At 35.9% G+C, this 22,591-nt stretch overlaps 1 protein-coding gene across 1 annotated transcript in view; it reads left to right on the top strand.

Annotated features, from left to right (window-relative positions):
- NPNT (nephronectin) overlaps positions 1 to 22,591 on the top strand; it is a 94,481-nt gene that overhangs the window by 36,919 nt on the left and 34,971 nt on the right. The window contains exons 4-10 of the mRNA XM_007948298.1: positions 4,156 to 4,248; positions 9,180 to 9,272; positions 14,407 to 14,526; positions 15,826 to 15,945; positions 17,703 to 17,837; positions 18,141 to 18,263; positions 19,955 to 20,347. Of these exons, the coding sequence (XP_007946489.1) occupies positions 4,156 to 4,248; positions 9,180 to 9,272; positions 14,407 to 14,526; positions 15,826 to 15,945; positions 17,703 to 17,837; positions 18,141 to 18,263; positions 19,955 to 20,347 (1,077 nt within the window). The remainder of the gene's footprint in view (positions 1 to 4,155; positions 4,249 to 9,179; positions 9,273 to 14,406; positions 14,527 to 15,825; positions 15,946 to 17,702; positions 17,838 to 18,140; positions 18,264 to 19,954; positions 20,348 to 22,591) is intronic.

Genomic DNA, 22,591 nt, shown 5'->3' with positions numbered 1-22,591 from the left:
GGCAATCCTTCACATTCCTTGGTTGTAGCTGCATCTTTTCAGTCTCTGCTTACATCTTCATGTGACCTTCTCTCCTCTGTGTCTGTGTCTCTTCATTCAAATGTCCCTTTTTTTATGAGGATGCCAGTAATATTGGATTTAGGACTCACCCTAATTCATTAATACCTCATCTTAACTTAATTACATCTGCAAAGAGATCATTTCCAAATAAGGTCACATAGGTTCTGGGTGGCCATGAATTTTTTGGGGAAACTGTTAAACCCAGTATATTCTGCTTACATATCATTAGCCAAAATTTAGTCACAAGACCATCCATATCTGCCAGAGAGGATAGGAAAAGTAGTTTTCCATTGCTAACTCATCTTCCACTTACAAAAAAAAAAAAAAATGCTGTTCCATTATAAAGAAGAAGGGAAACATAAATATTGGTAAATATCCAGCAGTTTCTGCTATCAAGCCCTTTTATGATCTGGTCCTGGCCTTTCTTTCAATCTCAATTGTTATAAACACTTTACACAGAACCCCCACTAGTACACTTGGCATTGATCCTTTCCTCCCCCCTGCCCATCTTTGCTCATTTCTGAAAAACTTTCATCTCCCATCTTCACTGTCTCTGAGGTGTTTCTCTTATAGCAGTTCCTACACGAGGCCTTTTTAGGGCCTGCAGTTGGTTATTACATATCCTCTCTCTTTCTATTGTAGTCCTTGATATGGTTTTGCCAGTATATTACAGTTCCATGATTAATTCTTCATATCATCTGTGACTATGTCATCCTACCGAATTTACCTAGTATACTCACTGCCGTGGAGTCATTTCTGACTCATAGTGACCCCTCCTTGGGTTTCTGAGGCAGTGTCTCTATGGAAGTAGATTCCTCAATTTTCCTTCCGAGGAGTGGCTGGTGGGTTTGAACAGCCAAACCTCTGGTTAGCAGTCAAATGCCTTAGGCACTGTACCACCAGAAATAGTATAGTACTTTGTATATACCAAATGTTCAATACATATTTACTGAATCCAATTCCAGACATAGTGGCAACAGAATTATAGGAGCAGGTGCTGCATGCAGCATTTTCCAAAGGGTTTTCTTTTTGTAAGAAGAAGAAAAAAATAGTTATATCAACTCTGTGAGTATCCTATCACATTTAATAGCGCTTAGCTATTCTAAGTGTGGTTGGTTACTTGAGTTGATTGTTGGAATACAAACAGCAGTTTGTTTTAAAATAGTGACTCCATAAATATATAAGAAACATTAACAGTCTTGACCTCTTGATTATGTGTACATTTGATGTGCCCAAGATTAGGCACGCCACTGGGAACAAACGATAAAAAAAGGAAGGGGGACAATAAAAACGTTTATTCCATAAAGCCCTTAATCACACTATAAATGAGTAGTCATTAATTTGATCAGGAGGTTCAAATGGCAGTACAGCATGGCCTCTCAAGTTTGTTTCATAAAGCGCCTCTTTTAAATACGCTTTTTCATGTTTTCAAGTAATGATTTCTAAATTACTTTTTAGTATTTTTAAAAAATATTTTCTAATTCTAAAAATTCTTGAGGGTTCAAAGGATTTGAGTCCTATTGAATTATCTTGAGATGGTCACTTTCTTTTTAAATATAATACTCTGGGTGCCTCAGCTGTTTGGTTCATTCAGGGTGTATTCTGATTTAAAATTAACATTATGAAACATCTTTTTTTAAAAACATTAATACTTGAAAAAGATATTCTTGGTTATAGGCTCTGGTGTCAAATAAAGAATTGTTTCTAGGTCCTGTGTTTAAAATTATATATAAACCGTCCATCAGATTCATGATGGATTGAAGAGTAATATTGTAAGGCACTCCTGGATAGTTAATTTATTTTTGAAAATTTCAATAAAATTGCCTGTCTTTGAATTTGGTGACATGTCTAAAATCAGATTTTAAGAGTTTTCCAGTTACATTTCTCTACTATTTACACTCTGCTCACCCTTTCTTTCTGCAAGCTTTTTAATTAAAACCTACCGAGCAGCACTGAGGATTAGCAGGAGGTCAGATCCAGTTACAGTGACAAGCAAACAAGCAAGAAGACTAGAAAGTAAAATTGGCAAATAAGACCCATGGAACATCCAATGAGGAAAGGGTTAATGAGAGATCAGTGAGGAAACAGAAAGCAACAAAAGTAGCATGCACATCAATTTCACAGGCGTGAAGGATACACAGAATTATCAGACAAAAAATTGGGATCATACCCTAGATTGGAGAAGAGCATGAGCTAATATGGGAATGAACAAGTGTCAAGTACTTCAAAATTTAGTGTCATTGTTGACTTCCTCTTGGTCTTCAGGGCCTGTTCAGTCACGGTTACCAAAGCCTATGTCTTCCTGTCATTAACACAAATCGTGCCTTCCTTGTACCAGACCTGAATGATTCCACTGATCTTCTAACTGCTCTCTCTGCCTCTAGACTCTGCACTTCATCCTACGTATCATCACCATCCTAATATTCCTAGAGTTTTGATTATCAGGTAATTCTCTGGATGATGATAAACTTCCAGAACTTTCCCTTTCCTAGAGTTAAGAGTATGTTCCTCAGTCTGAAATTTAGAGAGCATCATCATCTGATACCACTCACTTATGATTGTCTGCCTCTTACTCTTCCCCCAGCAATTACCCATCTCTTCAGCTTGATAAGCCTCTGTGGTGTCCCCTGCATAAATGATGGTCTATCTTGCTGTCCGATTCTCCTTACCTAGAATGTCCTTCTCCCTTCTTTGAACACTAGTACTTTAAGGTCCAACTCAGTCCTCTTCTACAAGGCTTTCTGTGAAAATCCATATGGATTTTCTCATTTGACAGTTTTTTCACACATATCAGGTTGCCATCTGCTTTACTCATAAATAAATATTGGCTTAAATTAAAAACATGGTTTTGTCTTTTCATCTAGATCGTAAGCTCCTTGAGTCCAGTGACCATGTTATATAACTCTTTTCCATCCCTTATAATATATGGCATAGCACTATGCACGTATTTGCAATAGATAAAGATATATCAATCTTGGCATCATGATATTTTGGGCTAAATAATTTGCTATTGTGAGTGTGATTGTGTGAGTATATTAGTACATTTCACCACATCCCTGGCCTCTATCTACTAGATGCCAGTAGCACCCCTTCCCAAGTTGCAACAACGAAAAATATCTCCGAATATTGTCAAATGTTCCCTAGAAAGCAAAAGCACACGCAGCTGATTATTAAAACAGAATAAACATACCTGTTTTAATTATTTGATGTGTTTTATACCACCGGTATAGAGTAAACAGGATTAATTCCAACCGATATTTCAGCAAGCTGGAAAGGCTTATGAAAAGACTGAGAGATGCTTTAAAGTGATGCTCTTAAAGAAGTTTTGAGGGAAGTAAGAACTTAGTTGATGGAAGAGAGTAATGTCAAACTGAGAACTTTGTACTTTGTATTTGCTGTGATAAACTGTAGAAAAGCCATTATAGACTGATGAGTAATTGTGATGCACCTTGGAGTTAAGGATGATCAATATGATAGAAGAAATATTCTTAAACTGAAATTCTAAAATATCTTGAGGTTTAGTTTTTATTTCATTTTGTATTGCTTCATACTTAGTAATACCATTTCCAATAAAATATCTTTTAGAATTTAACTTGAAATTTATCTGGATCTCATGCATATCCATTATCATTTGAATAAAAACTACTTTTTTGAAGTGTGTTTAGGAGAATGAGTCTGAAATTATGGGTACAGGTAATTGTAAAGTTATAAATAAATGTTGACTAACATCAATTATAGTCATGCCTAGTGATATATATGCATATATACATTCATGTATGTATTTTTATTTGTACTATTTGAATATTGTCCTCAATTGTAGCAAATTTTCCAGGCCCAAGTGAGACACACACATACATGTGTATATATATGTATGCATACCCATATTCATACATACATACACACATGTATGTCTGTGAGTGTGTGTAGTTTAGGCAGTGCTCACCATTGCAGGAATGGTAATTTGATAAATCTTTACTACTTTATTGTAAATTATCTCTTCTTTTTCTTTTATTATCAATCTAGTACATGGTAGAGATACTAGATGGTTGATGTGTTGATGACAGAGAGATAATGCGGGGTGTCTTCTCTTCATAGCTGTGTGTCAACCACAGTGCAAACATGGTGAATGTGTGGGACCAAACAAGTGCAAGTGTCGTCCTGGATATGCTGGAAAAACCTGCAATCAAGGTAGGAAAACAATCCGATACAATACACAATCGTAAGCCACTCTATTCCTGCCAAGTCTAAGAAAGTTAAGTTCTCATCCCAAACCACTCTCTGTAGCTACTTTTCCTCAAATATGAGAGCTGCCATTTTGTTAATAGGTAAAAATATGATAATTGTAAATATTCTTAAATTGTTTTTATCAGAGGATAATAAAAAATGTCACATTATTCTTATTTTGTGAAACTAATTAAAATGTATTTTAAAGAGAATGAAGAACACAGCTTGTTCTTCTATGGACTATTGGGTAGCCTTGGGAAAATTGTTATGCTCTTTGAACCTCAGTTACTAGTTACTTGCCAGTAAATACTGGAAGGCAGGCAGGAAGTTTGACTTGAAATTTCGAGATTCCTTCAAACGGTGAGAGCTTTGATTCTATTTTTAAATCTCCCTTCAGTAGGTGACCAGCTTGAAATATGTTTTTGAGAAATAAAATATTATTTAGCAAATTATTGGCATCAGTTTCTTACAAAAGCAAACATGCATTGAATACTCATCATGTTCCAGGTGTTTTACATATTATCTGTTTTCAACATTAGCAGGTAGAATGTTTTTTATAATAATCAAGTTACATACAAACCAAACCAAACTCACTGCTGTCGAGTCGATTCCCACTCAGAGAGACCCCTTCCTGGGTTTCTGAGGTGGTATCCCTATGGAAGTAGATTGCCCAGTCTTCCTTCTGAAGAGTGGCTGATGGGTTTGAACCGCCAGCCTTCTGGTTAGCAGTCAAATACCTCAGGCACTATGCCACCAAAGCTCAATCAAGTTACATATAACGTATTAATCATTACTTCAATTTTATTTGAAGATACTGAAGCTCAGAGATATAAATTGCCCCTCCCAAGGTCACAGAGTTAATTGGTAAAAAAGTAATATGTCAACATAGAGCTAATTATTTATATAATTCATGTTTTTTTCCCATATTCATTGTGGATGAAGAAAATATAATTGGAAATATAATCCTCTGGCTTATGCTAATAAGTTCTACAAGGCTTGTCTTTTTAACTATTTCCAGCCTCCAAATTTCTACCATTAGGAATTAAGAAGCCACAAATAAGGGAAGGCTAAGGTTAGTTCTAACTAGCAAGATAAAAGGAAAAAGAGTCAAGTTTAAGTTTTGCTTATTTTTTAAATTAAAGTAATTCCCCCTATCATTTTGAGTGCCAAATGAAACCATGATGTGGATTCTAAATATCCCAAAGATTTGTGATCTCAGATGATACAGAAATGATATTGTTGAAACACTCCTACTTGCCAACAGCTGGTATGTATTTCAGGATACTACTTGAGATGTGTCATGTAAACTAGTGATTTATAAACATAGTTTTCACAGTCATCCAGAGCACTGAGTTTGAAAGTATATATAATTTTTCCTGAACTATCAGATGAAATCCATTTTAGTAAAATGTGTCATGTTGAGTGGTAAGATTAGCTATTATTCTAAAATGTATTCTTGTATTATCTGCTATTTGGTTTATAACTAGTATTTCCAATGCTTCTTTTCTCAATTTTTTTAACATAAGTTTTTCTTCTAGCAAATATACTTGGACAGTCTTTATGAAATGGTGTTCTTATGACCTCAATTTACTCTTTAAAAAATCCATTTGATTTTCTTTCCCTAGCCTAAGTTCATATGTAGCAGTATGTTGGGTTCTAACTATTGAGTTGTCAGTGCTCACATTAGAGCAATATACTTGTTTTTGTAAAGTGGTAAACATAAACCATCAGAGGGTTCATTAATGTATCAGCTTCACAAAACTTTGTGGTCCCAGTGCCAGAGAAGTAGATAAAGAAGTCTCAAAGAAGCTATTTTTGATTCTAGGGAAATTCATTTAAAATTACTTGCAGGAAATATGTCAACTTTATTTTGTTTCAAAGCCACTAAAACTGTTACTGGAATGAGGCTCCATCACTGCTTTCTCTTATTTTCAGAAAACCAGTGTCCCAAGATCTTTTACCTGTAACATATACCTATTTGTTTAAAGAAAAATTGAAATATACCATGTTAAAATATTGCTTTCCAAAACCATACTCCTTAAAAGAAAGAGGATTTCATTAGTAACAAAATATGTTTTTACACTTGCAAAACTAATACTCACACTCAATATGTAATATCAGGTATGATCTTGAAAATAAAACTCAAGTTTAGGATAAACATACCTGTTTTAATAATATCTTTGACACTTGTACAAAAAAAAGCAGTGTGGCAGGCTCCTGATGGAAAGGTTTATGCTCTTTAAGAACAGGAGCCCTTTGTGGTATCTCTGATTTCTGGGTTCCTGAGAAAACTATTATTAAAATGATATGCACATAATAAGTACATATTAAGTATTAGTTAAACAGACAGCTATTTCATGTAATGGTTCTTGGTCCTGACGGCCATAGGAACTCGAAAGAGTTCCATGGAGTTGGCTGGTCTGACACCTTAGATAGTCTCTTAACTCACGGACTGAATACTCTGCCAGACTGAGACAGGCTGCTGTGAGCTACATGGGTAAGTGTGAGAGCTATTTAACTAACCAGTGGTCATCCAGTCCACTCTGACTCATGGTGACCCCATGTGTTTCAGAGCAGAACTGTGTTCAATAGGAGTTTCAATGCCTGTGATCTTTCAGAAATAGATTGCCAGGACTTTCTCCCAAGTCACCTCTGGGTGGATTCAAATGCCAACCTTACAGCTCATAGCCAAGCACTTCACTGTTTGTGCCACCCAGGGACGCCTGTGAGACCTGCTCAGTGCCCTCATAAAAATAATTAGGGCAAAATGTCTGTATTTGCTAAATAAATTAACTTTTACTTTTTTTTTTTTTTTTTTAAATCCTGACCCACACATTTTAATAAAGTGGAAAATATGCCCTAGACATAATGGGAAAACAAACTGTTTCCTTGTTTCTCTGAGAGAGAAATGTCAGTAAGAAGTAAATTTGAAATAATTTCACAGAAATAGAAATTAGATTTTGATTAAAAGTAGGTCTCTGGAATAAGCCAATATTTGCTGAAAATTTTGTTGTAAATTAGGTACTTTAAGAAATAACCCGCTGGAAACATGCTTGGTGGAGTCAACAGTTGAGTAAATGACAGGCACTTATGCAGGGCTTTGGTGCTGCCTGGGGAGTAGCCAGAATATCAAGGAAGGCTGCACTTTGTAACTGACTTGATTTATCAGCCTTGTCACAAGCCTCGCGTGAATCTGATGTTGATGACTTGCTCTTCCCTCTGAGGGATTTTCTGGATTTTCTACATGTAGATGAGAGATGGAACTCTGGTGGAGTAGTGGTTAAGCACTCAGCTGCTAACCAGAAGGTCAGCAGTTCAAACCCACCAGCCTCTTCACGGGAGAAAGATGTCACAGTGTGCTTCTGTAATGATTTATAGCCTTGGAAATCCTATATGGGCAATTCTGCTCTGTCCTAGAGGGTCACTATGAGTCAGAACCTAAACAAAACTAATGAATTTGAGGGTTTTTGGTTTCATTTGTTTAAATCAGATATAAAACCACAGGTTGTGACTGATCATTACCATGCTGTATGAGGTACATGGTACTTTGCACAGTACTCAAACTTCCAATACTAACTCTGGCTAGATTCTCCTTGACTATTTGCTTCCCTCCCACTTGGTATCCCCAGTACTTTTATTCATGGATATTTCCCCTCTCCTTGGGTCCCTATAGCTATACAGTTCTCCTTTCCCCCACATCAAAAAAAGGAACTATTATAAGTAATTTTTTTTTTATAACTTTTCTACTGGGGAGTGATCTTTAGCATGTAAAATATCATTATTGTTGCATGTTTTCGAGAATGAAAGTAGTATTCCTTTGAATCACAGTGTGTTTTGTAATAATTTCAGAAGAATAATTTACAAATTTCAATTACTGATATTTTCACATGATTTATGTGTCATATGTTGAATTTCTCATCCTAAGAAAAGAATTGATGTCTTGTTGCACAGAACTAGTAAACTTTTGTGGACTAATTAAATCTGAGATTTGATGGTTTTCCGAAGCACAACAGTCTAAGTCTTTAATGTGAATATTAAGGTTGTTGCCCACAGCCTGATTTTTGAAAAGATGTGTAGTTTTGACCCCAGAAACGAATGTTCATTTGATTGGAAGTTTAACTGCCTACTAATAACATAATAGCCTCAAAACAGGATGTGATTGCCTTACTGACTCTACTTTGATTTCTCTCCCATCTTAAAGTATTTTGGTTAGCTAATAATTGTAACAGTTAACATTTTTAGCATAAAACTCCTTAAGTATATTCTAGTAAATGGTACCTAAATGTAGTGTAAGTTCTTACTTTTAACTGAAATTCTTGATAATCTATCATGCTATTTCTTTAAATAAGGTCTTTATGTCTTGCTATTTCTTTAAATAAGGTGTTTTGGCAAATCATAAATTTGTCCATAATTTTGGAGTATTATAAACTATTGTATAATTGTGTTACTGTGCAATATAATAATATAGGAAAAATAAGTTAGTCCATTAAGGCCTGAATGTCCCTAAACAGAACAGATTGATTGTAATCAATATTTCTATAATCTCTTTTTAAATTGAGTCTTCTCCCTTCTATTGATGACTAAAATCATGCTTTTTAAAATCATCATGTCTTTTTGTGATGTCTTTTTAATATCAATATGTAAATAATCAATTGTTAACTTGTAGTGAGTGTGTTTTCTTGGGTAGAAAGATGGCAGTGAAAGATTTCAGGGAAATTGAAATTAAAATTTTAAAAAAAGAAAAGAACTGCATTTTTTGGTAAATCATCTAAAAACATTCTTTATAAATTCCAACAACTTTATGTAATTGTTTAATATATACTTATAAAGATTTTTAGGGCTAAAAATGACATCAGTTCAAAGTTGACTCTTATTACCTTCTTCCTGGTGTGAAGATGAACACTTCTACCCAACTCCTCTTGACCAAGGCAGTGAACAGCCTCTTTCCCAACCCTTGGATCATCCAGCTACAAGTTTACCTTCGAGGGGTGAGCGTGCATTGTCACGGGTGGTCTGCTTCTTCCACCTACACAGCTTCCTGCAATAATGTCCCTTCTTGCAAGTGTGTGAAGACTAGCCCAGGAGTACACAGTCTTCAACATCCTGAGCATGTGAAGCAAGCAGCAGGGATTGCTACCTGGTGCTGATTGTGCTCTTTAAAGCCTGGAGCCTCCACTGTTCTTTCAGTGCATAAAACATCATTGCTCTTCTTCTTCTTTTCTGGATTTCTGGTGTATTCTAAAATTAAGTCATGTGTAACAGAAGTCAGGAATTCCAAAAGAACTGAGAATTGGAGATTTTGATGCCTCTCACCAAACATTTTAGGAGTGTTCAAGTCTTCTTCCTGACCACCATCAATTTGGGGGGGTATTGTTGTTGTTGTGTGCCGTCGAGTCAGATCCAACTCACAGTGACCCCTCCTTGGGTTTCTGAGGCAGTATCACTACGGAAGTAGATTGCCCCATCTTCCTTCCAGGGAGAGGCTGGTGGGTTTCAACAGCCAGCCTTCTGGTTATCAGTCAAGTGTCTTAGCCACTATGCTACCAGAGCTCCTTGATTTGGGGTGTAGAATTTAAATAATCAAGAAAACAAACTTAAATATGCTTCTTTGATTTGGTGTACATTTTGTGATATTGGAAAGCCTAATTTCTGATTCCAGTCAGAATCCCAAAAATAATTTCTGCATTATGCTGGAAAGTTTTATAGAAAATAAAATGATAGCATTATTCTATAATTCTCCTAAGGGGGAATGTATCTCTCACTCACGTATAGATTTAGTAACTTAGAATGACTGAAATAGTTAAAATTAGTAATTGCTGCCTCTCTACTGATAGGGAGCATGACACATTTATATATCTTCTATATGAGAGATTAGGGAAATGAGATTCATTTCCGAGTCCTTGATAATTTAAATAAGAGAAATAATGACAGTTGACATTGACATCTGTTTGTGCCTTCCACTTTAGACAAATACAATGTAAAACCTTAGATTTCTGAATCATTGCCTAGTTTAGGCCTCAATGGGAAAAAAAAAGTCCAAATATATTATAATAAATGAAAGATTATTTTCCTTACAAATCCATTAGGTTAGTTGATTCAATTAATCTCTTCAAGGTTTTTCAAACTAATTTTCATTGTTCTGCTTGTTAATAAAATTCCTGATTCCTTTTCTCCTGAAATGTAATGATAATGCTATGCAGCTTGCATATCTGTTCTAGACTAGCTCTCTTCTCTCCACCACCCCTTCCCTACCCCTGCTAAGCTCCCAAATCCACCAACCTGCTTAAATGTACTACTCATGGTAATACTTGCTCTTTAAGCATTGTGTTACATAGCATTTGAGTGTAAATGGTTCAATTGTAAAGTCCTGTTTTGGGAAATGATCAAGATAGGTACATGATGGATTTCATTAAATATCATTTCATTATAGTTTCCTTATAATTTATATTATAAGCTTCCAAAGAAAGAATAATGATAAAGCAAACTTAAAAAAAGAAAAAAAATAATAAAACAGTACTAAAGTTTTCTCATCAACTTTTATAATTGATTTTAGATAGTGTCATTAGGAGAGTTTTCATGTTAATATTGTTCTGTTTATTAATAATGGAACATTTAACTATAATTTAGAAAAGTCATTTTTTAAATTTCTGACTTAATTTGATAACACAAATGTTGCTAGATCTTAGTCCAACAGACTGTGGTAAGGAATACTGCAGTTATTGGAAGCAGCACATACTCAGTTTGATAAGGCATTGGGTCAATAAGAAAATAAAGTACAATAATCATAGAATAAAAGCTTTGAAGAATATTAGGGAGAAAAAAAGAGGCGTACAAGGACATCAGATACTTGTCATCTTATAAAGTTTCCTTCTGTAGCAAAAGTCAGATTATTTGGTAAATATTAATAATTAGGGATGACTGGATCTTTCATAATTTCTGCCGTAGTCTTTGTCAAGGTCATTGTGAAGTTTGTAGGAGACATACCTGGGGCAGATGGGAAAATGACAGCAGCCATGGGAGAGACCAGAACTGGGCAGCTCTTGGGAGTATCCTCTAGCCCATCAACAGTTGTTGGAGTACACTCCCCTCAATTGCTTTCAGTGTTGAATATGTAGGTGCCAGTTTAATAATAAGGAGAAAAACATCAACAAAATGTTTATGTTTACCCACTGAATGTTACATTTACTTCCCTTTCTATACTTTTTCAGCATGATTCCCAGATTTTTTTTTTTTGGAATAATGACAGCTTATCTTAAAAAAAAAAAGAAGGGAAAGAAAAAATTGTGTTGAAGCAAATCTCTAAAACCACTAGCAGCCCTAGTATGGATGGATCATAAAGAGCTCCCACAGCAATCATAAGGGCCATTTATTGGCCAAGATTGGAGCCAGGTTGTGAAAGAGCTGCCTCAATTGGGCTTCAGCTTTAGTCAGTAGATACTGTGTCTAATGAGATTTACATCAGTGTAAATATCTGGTTTTATCAGCTGGCTGGAGCTGTAAGCCTCTGACCAGTATCATTAGAGAACCCAAAAGTTTCCATGGCTCTTTAAAAATAGTCATTTGGGTTCTTAATGGACACATATTTTTTATCCATCACTATCTTTCCCTTGAGATAGAACTCAGTCTTACTCAATTGTTTTGTTGTATTGCTTTGTTTAAATAAGACACAAAACCTTTCTCTAACAGTGTGCTCAGAGTTCAATACTATTTGCTATTATAGTTCAGAGATTACCAAACCAGGTGTTATGTATTAGAAATGATTATTAAGTCCTCCTAAAAAAATGAGAAAAGATTTACTGTAACTAGTATTTAATAAATATTGAAATGCAAAGTAGAAGAATATGGGAAAGTGATACAATTTCTCAGTCTTTCTTCTTCTGGAATGTTTTTTAAATGTGATTTTGGTGTGAATACATAACAAAGGTATCTGGTTTTATCCATTTAACTGTCCTAGGCTGCACTGACCTAGGAATCTGTTTACAATTATGATAAAGGCAGAAACAAATCTAGTTGGAAAGTCAGTAGTATATGAAAAAAAGTTAATGCAATTTATATATATATATATATAATTTTAAAACATAATATAACCTGGTAAGCCACATCCATCGGGTCAAATCCAACTCATAGCGACTCCCATTGGGTTTCCAAGGCAGTAATTCTTTACAGAAGTAGATTGCCCCACCTTCCTTCTGTGGAGCATGTGGTGGGTTTGAACCACCAACTTACTCATTAGCAGTCAAATACCTTAGGCAGTGCACCACAATGAAATATATAGATTTCTAATAAGCAGGTCAATTTTAAATTTGATTAGATTTGAGAACAACTTTGTAACCAGATATTTTATAATCTATATTTCTGATTCAATGATACAGATGAATACACAATTAAATTATGGTAATCAGGTGGTTCCAGACAAAATAAACATGGCCACATTTCCTTTTAATGAATGAAGTCTGTGTTTTGGGCATTACTATTTCAATATTTGTGTATCATTAATGAGTTTTATGTTCATTTCAGTGTTCCACATGGGTTGAGAAATTTTCGTAATGGGAATTCCACTAGTTCATTTACCATTGATACTTAAACCAGTAAACCTAAAATACATAATAATTGACTATCATATATTGTCCATTAGCATTTCTCTATGTCCTCCTTTTGGAAGGAAGGTTGGGCAATCTACTTCCGTAGTGATACTGCCTCGGAAACCCAAGGAGGGGTCTCTATGAGTCGGGTCCGACTCAACGGCACATAACAACAACAACAAAAACACGTCCTCCTTAGCTGTCCAATGAATGCAAATATGTAGGAGGGCTTTATTTTGTTAAAGTTCATTTGTAATTTGAATGAATTACTAAAATAGGAAACTAAAATTTATAAGATCAGTATAGAGTCTACAGGACTGAACAAGAAGACCATAATAATTGTTACTCTAGTTCATGTAACTCTTATTCCTTAAAAATAAAGCTTTCCTTTGGGAAAGTAAAAGCATTCTAATGTTTTAGAATCTGTATACTTCCTGTAAAGTAAAATAGGCTCATGTGATACCATCTTTAAACAGAGAAAGGAAGAAATTTACAGTAAGATCATATTGTCAGTAGTAGATATTTCCAGGATATTGTCAGTCAGATGGCTGATTTGGTGGTGCAATAGGCAACCCTGGTGGTGCAGTGGTTAAGAGTTTGCTGGTAACCAAAAAGTCGATGGTAAAGTCGGTGGTTCATACCCACTGGCAACTTCACAGAAATGAGATATGACAGTGTACTTCCATAAAGATTTAAAGCCTTGGTAGCATTATGGGATAGTTCTAGTTTGTCCTATAGGGTTGCTATGAATAAGAATTGACTTGACAGTAATGGGCTTGGACTTGGTGGCACAATAGTTAAGTGCTTAGCTGGTACTTGAATGATTGGTGATTGGAACCCACCCAGTGGCTCCACAGAGAAAGACCTGGAGATCTGCTCCTGTATAGATTACCTGCTATCACCGAGTTGATTCTGACTCATAATGACCCTGTAGGACAGAGTACAGCTGCCTCATAGGGTTTCCAAGGCTGTGATCACTACAGAAGCAAACTACCACATCTTTTTCCCATGGAGGGCTGGTAAGTTTGAACTGCCAACCTTTCGGTTAGCAGATGAGTACTTGACCATGGCACCACTATGCCTAGAAAGCCCTATGCAAACAGTTCTGTTCTGTCACATGGGGTGACTATGACTTGACAATTGATTCAGTGGCACCTAGCAACAACCATGATGAGGTTAGTAAGCTGCTCTTTCCAGGGATGACACGGTAGGTACTCATCAGTGGGGAGGATCCTCCTGGCCATCGTGTCTGGTTGGAGATCTCATGTACCACAAAATTTAAAACTTCTTAAATTCACAAGACCTTCACATTGTCATAAAGCTTTAGCTCTCAAAGGATAGAAAATCTTGGTCACACCTAGTATAGCCAATATTCAAATTAAGATTGCATAAAAGTAAGAAGAATTTCTTACGTAACTAATTGGTTACTACAGCTTAGCCCACTTTTCTTATTTATTCTTCCATATACAGAAGTATTTTGAATGTTTTACAATAGTACTGAGGTTTTTTGATTTTTCCACTTCAACACCATTCTTTTCAGATCTAAATGAATGTGGCCTGAAGCCGCGGCCCTGTAAGCACAGGTGCATGAACACTTATGGCAGCTACAAGTGCTACTGCCTCAACGGATATATGCTCATGCCGGATGGGTCCTGCTCAAGTATGTCAAGAATCTTAACTGTTTTACAAGTGCTTTGGGCTTGATTTCATGTTGTGCTCTGGTAACCTGTCTTTGTGAAGGTAACTTCCCAAGCCTCCTAAACAGAATGTGTACTTGTTTATAAGTGTGCCTAAAGAATTGAAAATTGAAATAAGAGATGTCTATTTTAGATGTATAACATTCATTTACCATGAGTGCCAATGTCAAATTGATTTGGAAATGGTATTTAGAAAAAGAACAACATAGCTAAGTGTATTTCCTAATGTCATTCACAATATAATTTTCTTCCTCTTTTACCTGGATATAGAAAAATTATTTCAGATAGAGAAAGAACATTAATATCTCATAAAGATGAAGACTCTATTTGCTGTAGAAAATCTATCAGATTTTTTGAATGATTTTAAATCATTCATAAATACCTCTTCCATTTTTACATTTCTTTATAATAGTCCAAAGATTGTTACTTCTCTTTTCTGAAAAAATGCCTACTTTAAATGAAAAAAGTAAATGACTTTACTACAAAAAAATGTGGATTTTATGTGTCTTTGGTGTTTCCTACTATCATTCAAGTGTGTTCATAAGATGAACAATGCCCTAAAATTCTGTGCAGGCTGAACATTGAATTGAGATTGTATTTATGTATCTCACAATCAGTGACTTTGGTTTTTGTCACTAAATTGTCAGTTAATGATTGTATTTTATAACATAAAGAGGCTGGCTAATATTATTTAGCATTGCATGAGCAGAGCATAGAATTTTTGGAATGGTGTGAGTATGTTTAATAATGTGTGGCAGTGATGTTAGAATCTTCTGACATTGTGCAACTCCATGGGAAATCCCCCATTGTTCTCTGGAGAAATTTAATGGGCACTTGAGACATTACTTGGATGTTTTAAAGAGCAGCACTCAGCTTGATTGAGTAAACTGGAAAAATAGCTCCATTCTCCACTTTCCTTGATCACTGGAAAATTTTCCACATAATGTGTACAGGATAAGGTTTTATATTTCTCTTTTAATTCTTTAAAAGTATTAAAGATCTTCTCCCAGAAAATAGCAAAAGCTGGTCTTCTTATTAATCATCCCTGCAGGTTTTGTACGTGTGTGTGTGTGTGTGTGTGTGTGTGTGTGTGTCTTTCTCCTCTACTTTTTTGACTCTCTTTAGAGTGTTGGCCACTTGAGACCTCTTTGTCTTCATGTTGATTCGGTGTCACTAATTTCAGGAAAAGAAAAGAACATGGTTATTACAATTACAGAATCTGTTCTCTACCCCTCTGAGTCAGCCAGACACTCTGCTTCCAGGTGCCCTGACGTGCTCCATGGCAAACTGTCAATACGGCTGTGATGTTGTAAAAGGACAGATACGATGCCAGTGCCCCTCTCCTGGACTACAGCTGGCTCCTGATGGGAGGACTTGTGTCGGTAAGTTGTGAATCAACATTTCCATCAGCAGCCACTCTAAGATAAGGGAAGAGAAGTGAATGGTGGTGGAAATAAGGAAAAAAGGGAGTTATTTGCATCAGGTAGTTAGCTTTTACAAGATCATGATGTTTCAGAAGAGTACCTCTGACTGTTAATGGGCCAAGGAAACCTTGTTTCCCTAAGGATGATGGACAGGAAGAAGCTTCAGGCAGATGGAACCACATGTGCAAACTTCTAGGGAGGCCAATGTTCAGGGAAACACAGAGAACTTAGTATATATGGAATGAACGTTAGGGGCAAATGGGAAAGGTAATTGATGAAGCTGAATAGATAGGGCTAGATTGCTATGGGTCAGAATTGACTTGACAAATGGGTTTTAGTCGTAGGTGAGAGACCTCCTTTCTCTGACCTTGAGTCTCCTCATCTTTAAAATGGGAGTAATGCCACTTGGGAGGAACTATTGTGAGGATTGAATGAGATCATATATGCAAAGAACATAGCACACTGCCTAGCATTCAGTAAGCTCTCAGTAAATGGAGATATTTGGTAATTCAACAGATATTTATTTATTACTCTCTACATTCCAGACACTATTCTGGGCCAGGAATATACTCCAAAAGAATAATAAACAAACAAACAAACAAACTCACTGCCATCAAGTTGATTCCAATTCATAGCGACCCCCTTTGGGTTTCCAAGGCAGTCAATCTTTATGGAAGTAGATTGCCCAGTCTTCGTTCCACAGAGTAGCTGGTGGGTTTGAACTGCCAACCTTCTGGTTAGCAGTCAAATGTCTTGGGCACTACACCGCCAGAGCTCCTTCAGGTATATACAATGGTAGAAAAAGTAGATAAATTGTGATCCTTAGGAAGTTGATATTCTAATGGGGGAGACAGAAAAGAAACAAATATATAATAAAATTACAAATTGTATTACATGAAGCAATAAAAGAGAGAAAAATAGGAAATAGTTTACTTTAGAAAACAGTAGTCAAGAAAAGTCCTGAAGTAAGACCTAGAGGATAAGCTGTGTGAGGAATTAGCCATGATATAGTGAGAGAGCTTGGCTTTGGGATTTTCAAAGAAGGCCAACATGGCTGAAATGCAAAGTGTGAATATGAGGGGCGGTAGCTTAAATACAATGGGTGAACTAGATGGGGGCCATGTTTCAGGGCCTTCAAGGACATGCTGAGGAATGTAGATTTACTAGATAAAGCAAGTAGAAACCTCTAAGCATAGTATTGATTCACCAATCTCGTACATTAACAAGATTGTTTTGATGGTTCGTTAGGGAATGTTTTGGTGGGATAAGATTGGCAGCACAGAGACTTCTTTGGAAGCTCTTGTAATAGGAAATGGTGGCCTGGACTAGGGTAATGATAGTGGATGAAGCGAAGAGTAGATGGCTTCAAATAACTTTTCTGAGGTAACATTAACTAGACCTGGTGATTTGGGAATTAAGGAAAAGCATTGTCAAGGATGACTCATGTTTATAGTTCAAGCAACTAGATTCAGTATGTGTTGAGACAGGGTGCAAGAGAAGAAGAAAAGTGTAGATTCTGAGGATGACTTGAATTTTGATAATGTCAAACTTAAGTTCTATGGTAGAAGGCAACCAGCTGGATGACATTTATGATGAGCTTACTATGTGCTAGACAACTGTTTGCAGATAGTTTAGTCACTTGTTTGAAAACCCAGCCCTCCCCCAGTCCAACATGCCATTGCTCTTCCTAAGATGTAACTGACTTATTTTTCTAGATATTGATGAATGTGCTACTAGAAGAGCCTCCTGCCCTAGATTCAGGCAGTGTGTCAACACTTTCGGGAGCTACATCTGCAAGTGTCATAAAGGCTTCGACCTCATGTACATTGGAGGAAAATATCAATGTCATGGTAATCCAACCCAACCATTGTTCCATGTTATTTCTTCCTATAGTGCTGCCTATGGTGCCTGTGGTGATGGCTGGGATGTCAGTGGTTGAGGAGGATATTGGCTTTAAACCAAACAAACAGAACAGGAAAACCAGCTATAAACAAACAGAAATCCAGTTCAGCCATTCATAGATCTGGATTCAATTTTACATTCACACTGAAAAAAAAAAAAGACAAGAAAAGAAAATTGGATTTTTGAAACTATTTTCAAGTCATCATATTCATCTCCTAAATACAACCCTTCTTTTCCACTTTCTGATGCAGATATAGATGAATGCTCTCTTGGTCGATATCAGTGCAGCAGCTTTGCCCGATGTTACAACGTACATGGGTCCTACAAGTGTAAATGTAAAGATGGATACCGAGGCGATGGACTGAGTTGTGTGTGTGAGTAGTACTTTGCTCCAGGCTCTAAATTCAAGCAGGAAATACAGATTTACCAAGGCCATTGTGAGGGCAGATAAGAAACAAAGTTATTTATCAAGTTATATATCAAATATAAGCTTCATGGGTAGTGATATTAGTCTGTGCTTTCCACAAGCAATAAAATCACTTGCTCAGGTATTTTTTAAATGTGAAGATTTAGTAATATATCCTAACTTCAAAGGCATTCAGATTTCCTTGACGAAAATCTCTCTATAGCTTTCCATTAGCTAGGAAGAAATAATGGAGCCCTTCCCAAGAATTCAACTTTTTTGAAGTCAGAAATAAATATTATTTTGACAGTGGCATTAGGTTCTGGGTGATGGGTTGATATGAATATATTCTATATTTTTTGTCTCCTAACTCTACTATGAAGAAAAATCATTCCCATATCTATTTTCTCTACTTTCAAAACTGTTTTATTTTTTAAATTTTTATAAGCTATATTTGGTAATGTTAATAGAAAAATATGAAAAAATATGCAAACCAAAGGGCATAATTAAGCATGCATTTCGTGTGGCAATAGGCAGTTTTTTAAACCTCCTGAGTAAAATATTTACTGAAAATCATAGGCATAGACTCATGGGGATTAAAAGATCTTTGAAGGGTCATGCAGTCATTCTTGGTCTGGAGGATACCATTCCAGGCAGATTAAATATTGATTCTTTTTGGTAAAGATTATCAAGAAAAGTTTCCACAGATGATCTTGGTGACCTCTGAAATTTTCTTTTCTAAAAAACAATTGTTTAAATTAGTAAGGAGACAGGAAGACCAACTGTAAAACAATATGTAGAACTTTAATCAAAATGTTTTTGCATGAGTTGAATTTATATCAAGTACGAATGAGGAAAAATGTAGTCTTCAGACAATTCTAAACATGGTTTTATAATATATAGGTAGCATAGGAATAATTAAGATAGACTCTATATGCATTTCTTGTGTTCAGAAACAATAACAACAAAAACTTAGAATGTCTCTGCCCCATTGTGCACTTTAAAAAGTATCATTGATTGTTGATAGGTTTTTGAAACTATTTTCAGATCATCATATCCATCTCTGAAATAAACCCCTTCTTTTCCTACTTTCTGATAGAGTTCTACTTTCTGCTTTATAAATATTTAAAACTTTTTGTTTTTCACATACTAGAAGAGGGGGCAATCTACTTCTGTAGTGATATGTCGGAAACCCAAGGAGGGGTCGCTATGAGTCGGGTCTGATTCGATGGCATATAACAACAACAACAGATATTCATTACAGATACACCGATATATTTTTTGCACACATCTAATGGATAAATTTATGTTGGTGTGTATATGGATGCATGTGCATATATATATATATATAGAGAGAGAGAGAGGTAGATAGATATACATACACATACACACATGTATATACACAAACATATATGCATGAATCATATATGTATGTTCATACATATATGTACATGCAGTCATACACACACACACACATATCAATCATATGCACACTGACATATTTTTGTTATTTGGAAAACATCTTGGCTTACAGTAAGGGAATATTCTAAAGTGAAAAGCAGCCTAGTTGGCATGAGAGGTTTTAGGGTGTTTATGTTTTAGTTTGATGTTTTAATTTCCTTGGAAGTTAATACATTAATTTAAGTCTTTTGATTCTTTCAGATATTCCAAAAGTCATGATTGAACCTTCAGGTCCAATTCATGAACCAAAGGTAAATGGTACTGTTCTAAAGGGTGATGAAGGGCACAGTAATTGGATTCCTGATGTTGGGAGTACAAGATGGCCACTGAAGATACCATATACTCCTCCTGTTATAACCAGCAAGCCCACTTCTAAGCCAACAACAAGACCTGTACCAAAGCCAACACCACAACCTACCCTACCACTACCGCTACCACCAGCAACAGAGTTCAGAACATCTCCACCACCAACAACAGAAAGGCCAACCACAAGACTGACAACTATGACACCAGCTACCAGTACATCTCCAAGAAGGATAACAGTTGACAACAGGATACAGACTGATCCTCAGAAACCCAGAGGAGATGTGTTCAGTAAGTCATTTAAATATTAAAATACTTTTAATAGGCCATAGTCACCCAGAAGACATCTGTGGTGCTGTGTTAGGTGGTGTGCAAGAGATTGTGTAGGACATTATGGGAGCCAAGAAAAGAAGTATCTGTCAGTCTTTGAGCAGGGAGTAGACAGAGAGGGCTTCCTGAGTGAAATGATGGTATTCTTGGCAAAGGGGCTTATAAACACAGAATAGTATAGCTAAAAGGCACAGAAGTAAGAAGCAGCAGAGTATATACAATAAACTGGTAGTTCAAGGCAAGAAGAGATGAGAGAAGTTAGACAGCTTACCCCCTGTGTTTGCTGTAAACTGGTAATTAGATCTAGGCTGGAGCTAGATACTTCGAGATTTTAATGGATAACTAGGGAAAGGGTGCTACCACCAATAGAGATAGAGGTAGCAAATCAAATTTAGAAGAAAGAAAATTTTATTCTCTTTTTACCAAACTAAAATTTGCATTTTTTGGCAGCATACCTGTTCTTTGTATTTATTTATCCATTTGACATGTTTCACTTTTCTCATCCTTAGCTACCTTCCCATTCACTCCTGTCTCCTCTTTTTCTTTCTACAGTACCTCTTTCTCTCCTTTTTCATTCCCTGACAACAAAACCAAACCTTGTTTGTTTTATATTGAATAATTTTGTAATTTTGTACCAGGCGAAAGGAATACTAAAGTTTATATATATATATATGTTTTTAATAGACAGGAAATGAAAGCTTCTTTTTACTTGTGTGACTTTCAAATGTTTTTCCCTAGGTCATTGTCCCTTAAGGAGAGATGAGATCTACTTGTGTATGTTTTGACAATGAATTCAATTTTAGAGGACTTAGATGATAACTCTTAAAATATTCATTTTATATGTGTTTATCTGTTTTTCAAAAAGCATCTTTTTGCAGTTTTCTCTTCCCTTCATCTCTCTCAGTCTTTGCTGTCTTTCTGACTGTTACACTTTTTTCCATCTCACTGTGATCATATAGTGGGATTTTATTCATGGATACTTAAGTAAATCTGCCATTTACATTATTCTGTTGTCTTAAAGTAGTTTCATGAAAACTTGGCTATTTAATGTGAAAAGACACTAACAATAGATATATCAACCTTTTTGAATCTTCCTTTTAATATTTTTTCTTTTTCAAAAGTCTCTGATCTCTTTACTCCTTTCCATAGTAACATGCATATGAATTAAAAATAATATTGAAGTTCACTCATAGAATTTAGCAGGATAAAACAGAAAATATGGAGTTTGAGTAATGTTTGAAAGCACTCATTATAAAAGAGTGTGATCTTAAAGACATGCCCTAGGAAAGGATTACCTTGATCTTGTGCCAAAGCTGTTGCATGCCACAGATAGCATTGCTGCCTGTGACACTCCTGCCAAGAAAATAACAGCTACTCTCATTTCATCCTCAGCTGTAGCTGGCTGCTGGTTAATTTTAGCACATATGAGAATATTTGGGGGCACTTCCTACTTAACTTGCTACCTTGTGATTATAGCAAGTTTTCTGAATAAAGAAAGTGGTCTAAGCTTTTAATTCAAGGCAGAGGTATTGATACCTCCTCGGAAACCTAAGGAGGGGGTCACTGTGAGTCAGATCCGACGCCATGGCAGTGAGTTTGTTTTTTCTTTCTTTTTTTTTTTTTTGGTAACTAGTGTCTATTTGCTCTGAAAATAGAAAGGAACTTTATTAATATTTTAGTTTAACTTCATTTCTTCATTGAATATTCTCTGCACTTCTGGCATAATAACTTCATAAACCATGCTTATTCCACGAATGTCTGAGGATAGAATGTAGTATCCCTCATGCTGTGAATTTTCAGGTGATGCTAATTATATCAGGCCACTGTTAGGCAGTTTCCTCCACATAGCCCCATCCATACTTCAGCTGTGTGCTTTTTACATTGAAAGAGGGTTTTTGTTTTTGTTTTGTTTTGTTTTAAATGGAAGAGGTTGTTAAACAGATATTTTCCTTATAATTGATATGTGTATGTTGTCCCCGTGAGAAAAGAAAATCAAAGGAGAAGAAAATATAATAACAAGGATACATCTGCAGCCAATCCTCCCCCAAACCTCTAGACTTGTATGTCACTCTGCCTGTTTAACCACTCTGTTGTTTGTTGTTGTTGTTGCTATGTGCTGTGGAGTTGGACCTGACTCATAGCGACCCCTCCTTGGGTTTCCGAGGCAGTATCACTACGGAAGTAGATTGCCCCATCTTCCTTCCG

This window comes from Orycteropus afer, unplaced genomic scaffold (assembly GCF_000298275.1).
Source record: "Orycteropus afer afer isolate SDZICR_OR568_19922 unplaced genomic scaffold, OryAfe1.0 scaffold00211, whole genome shotgun sequence".
Lineage (NCBI taxonomy): Eukaryota > Metazoa > Chordata > Mammalia > Tubulidentata > Orycteropodidae > Orycteropus > Orycteropus afer.
Note: the sequence above shows the minus strand (reverse complement) of the source record. Positions and strands in the feature narration are given on the sequence as shown.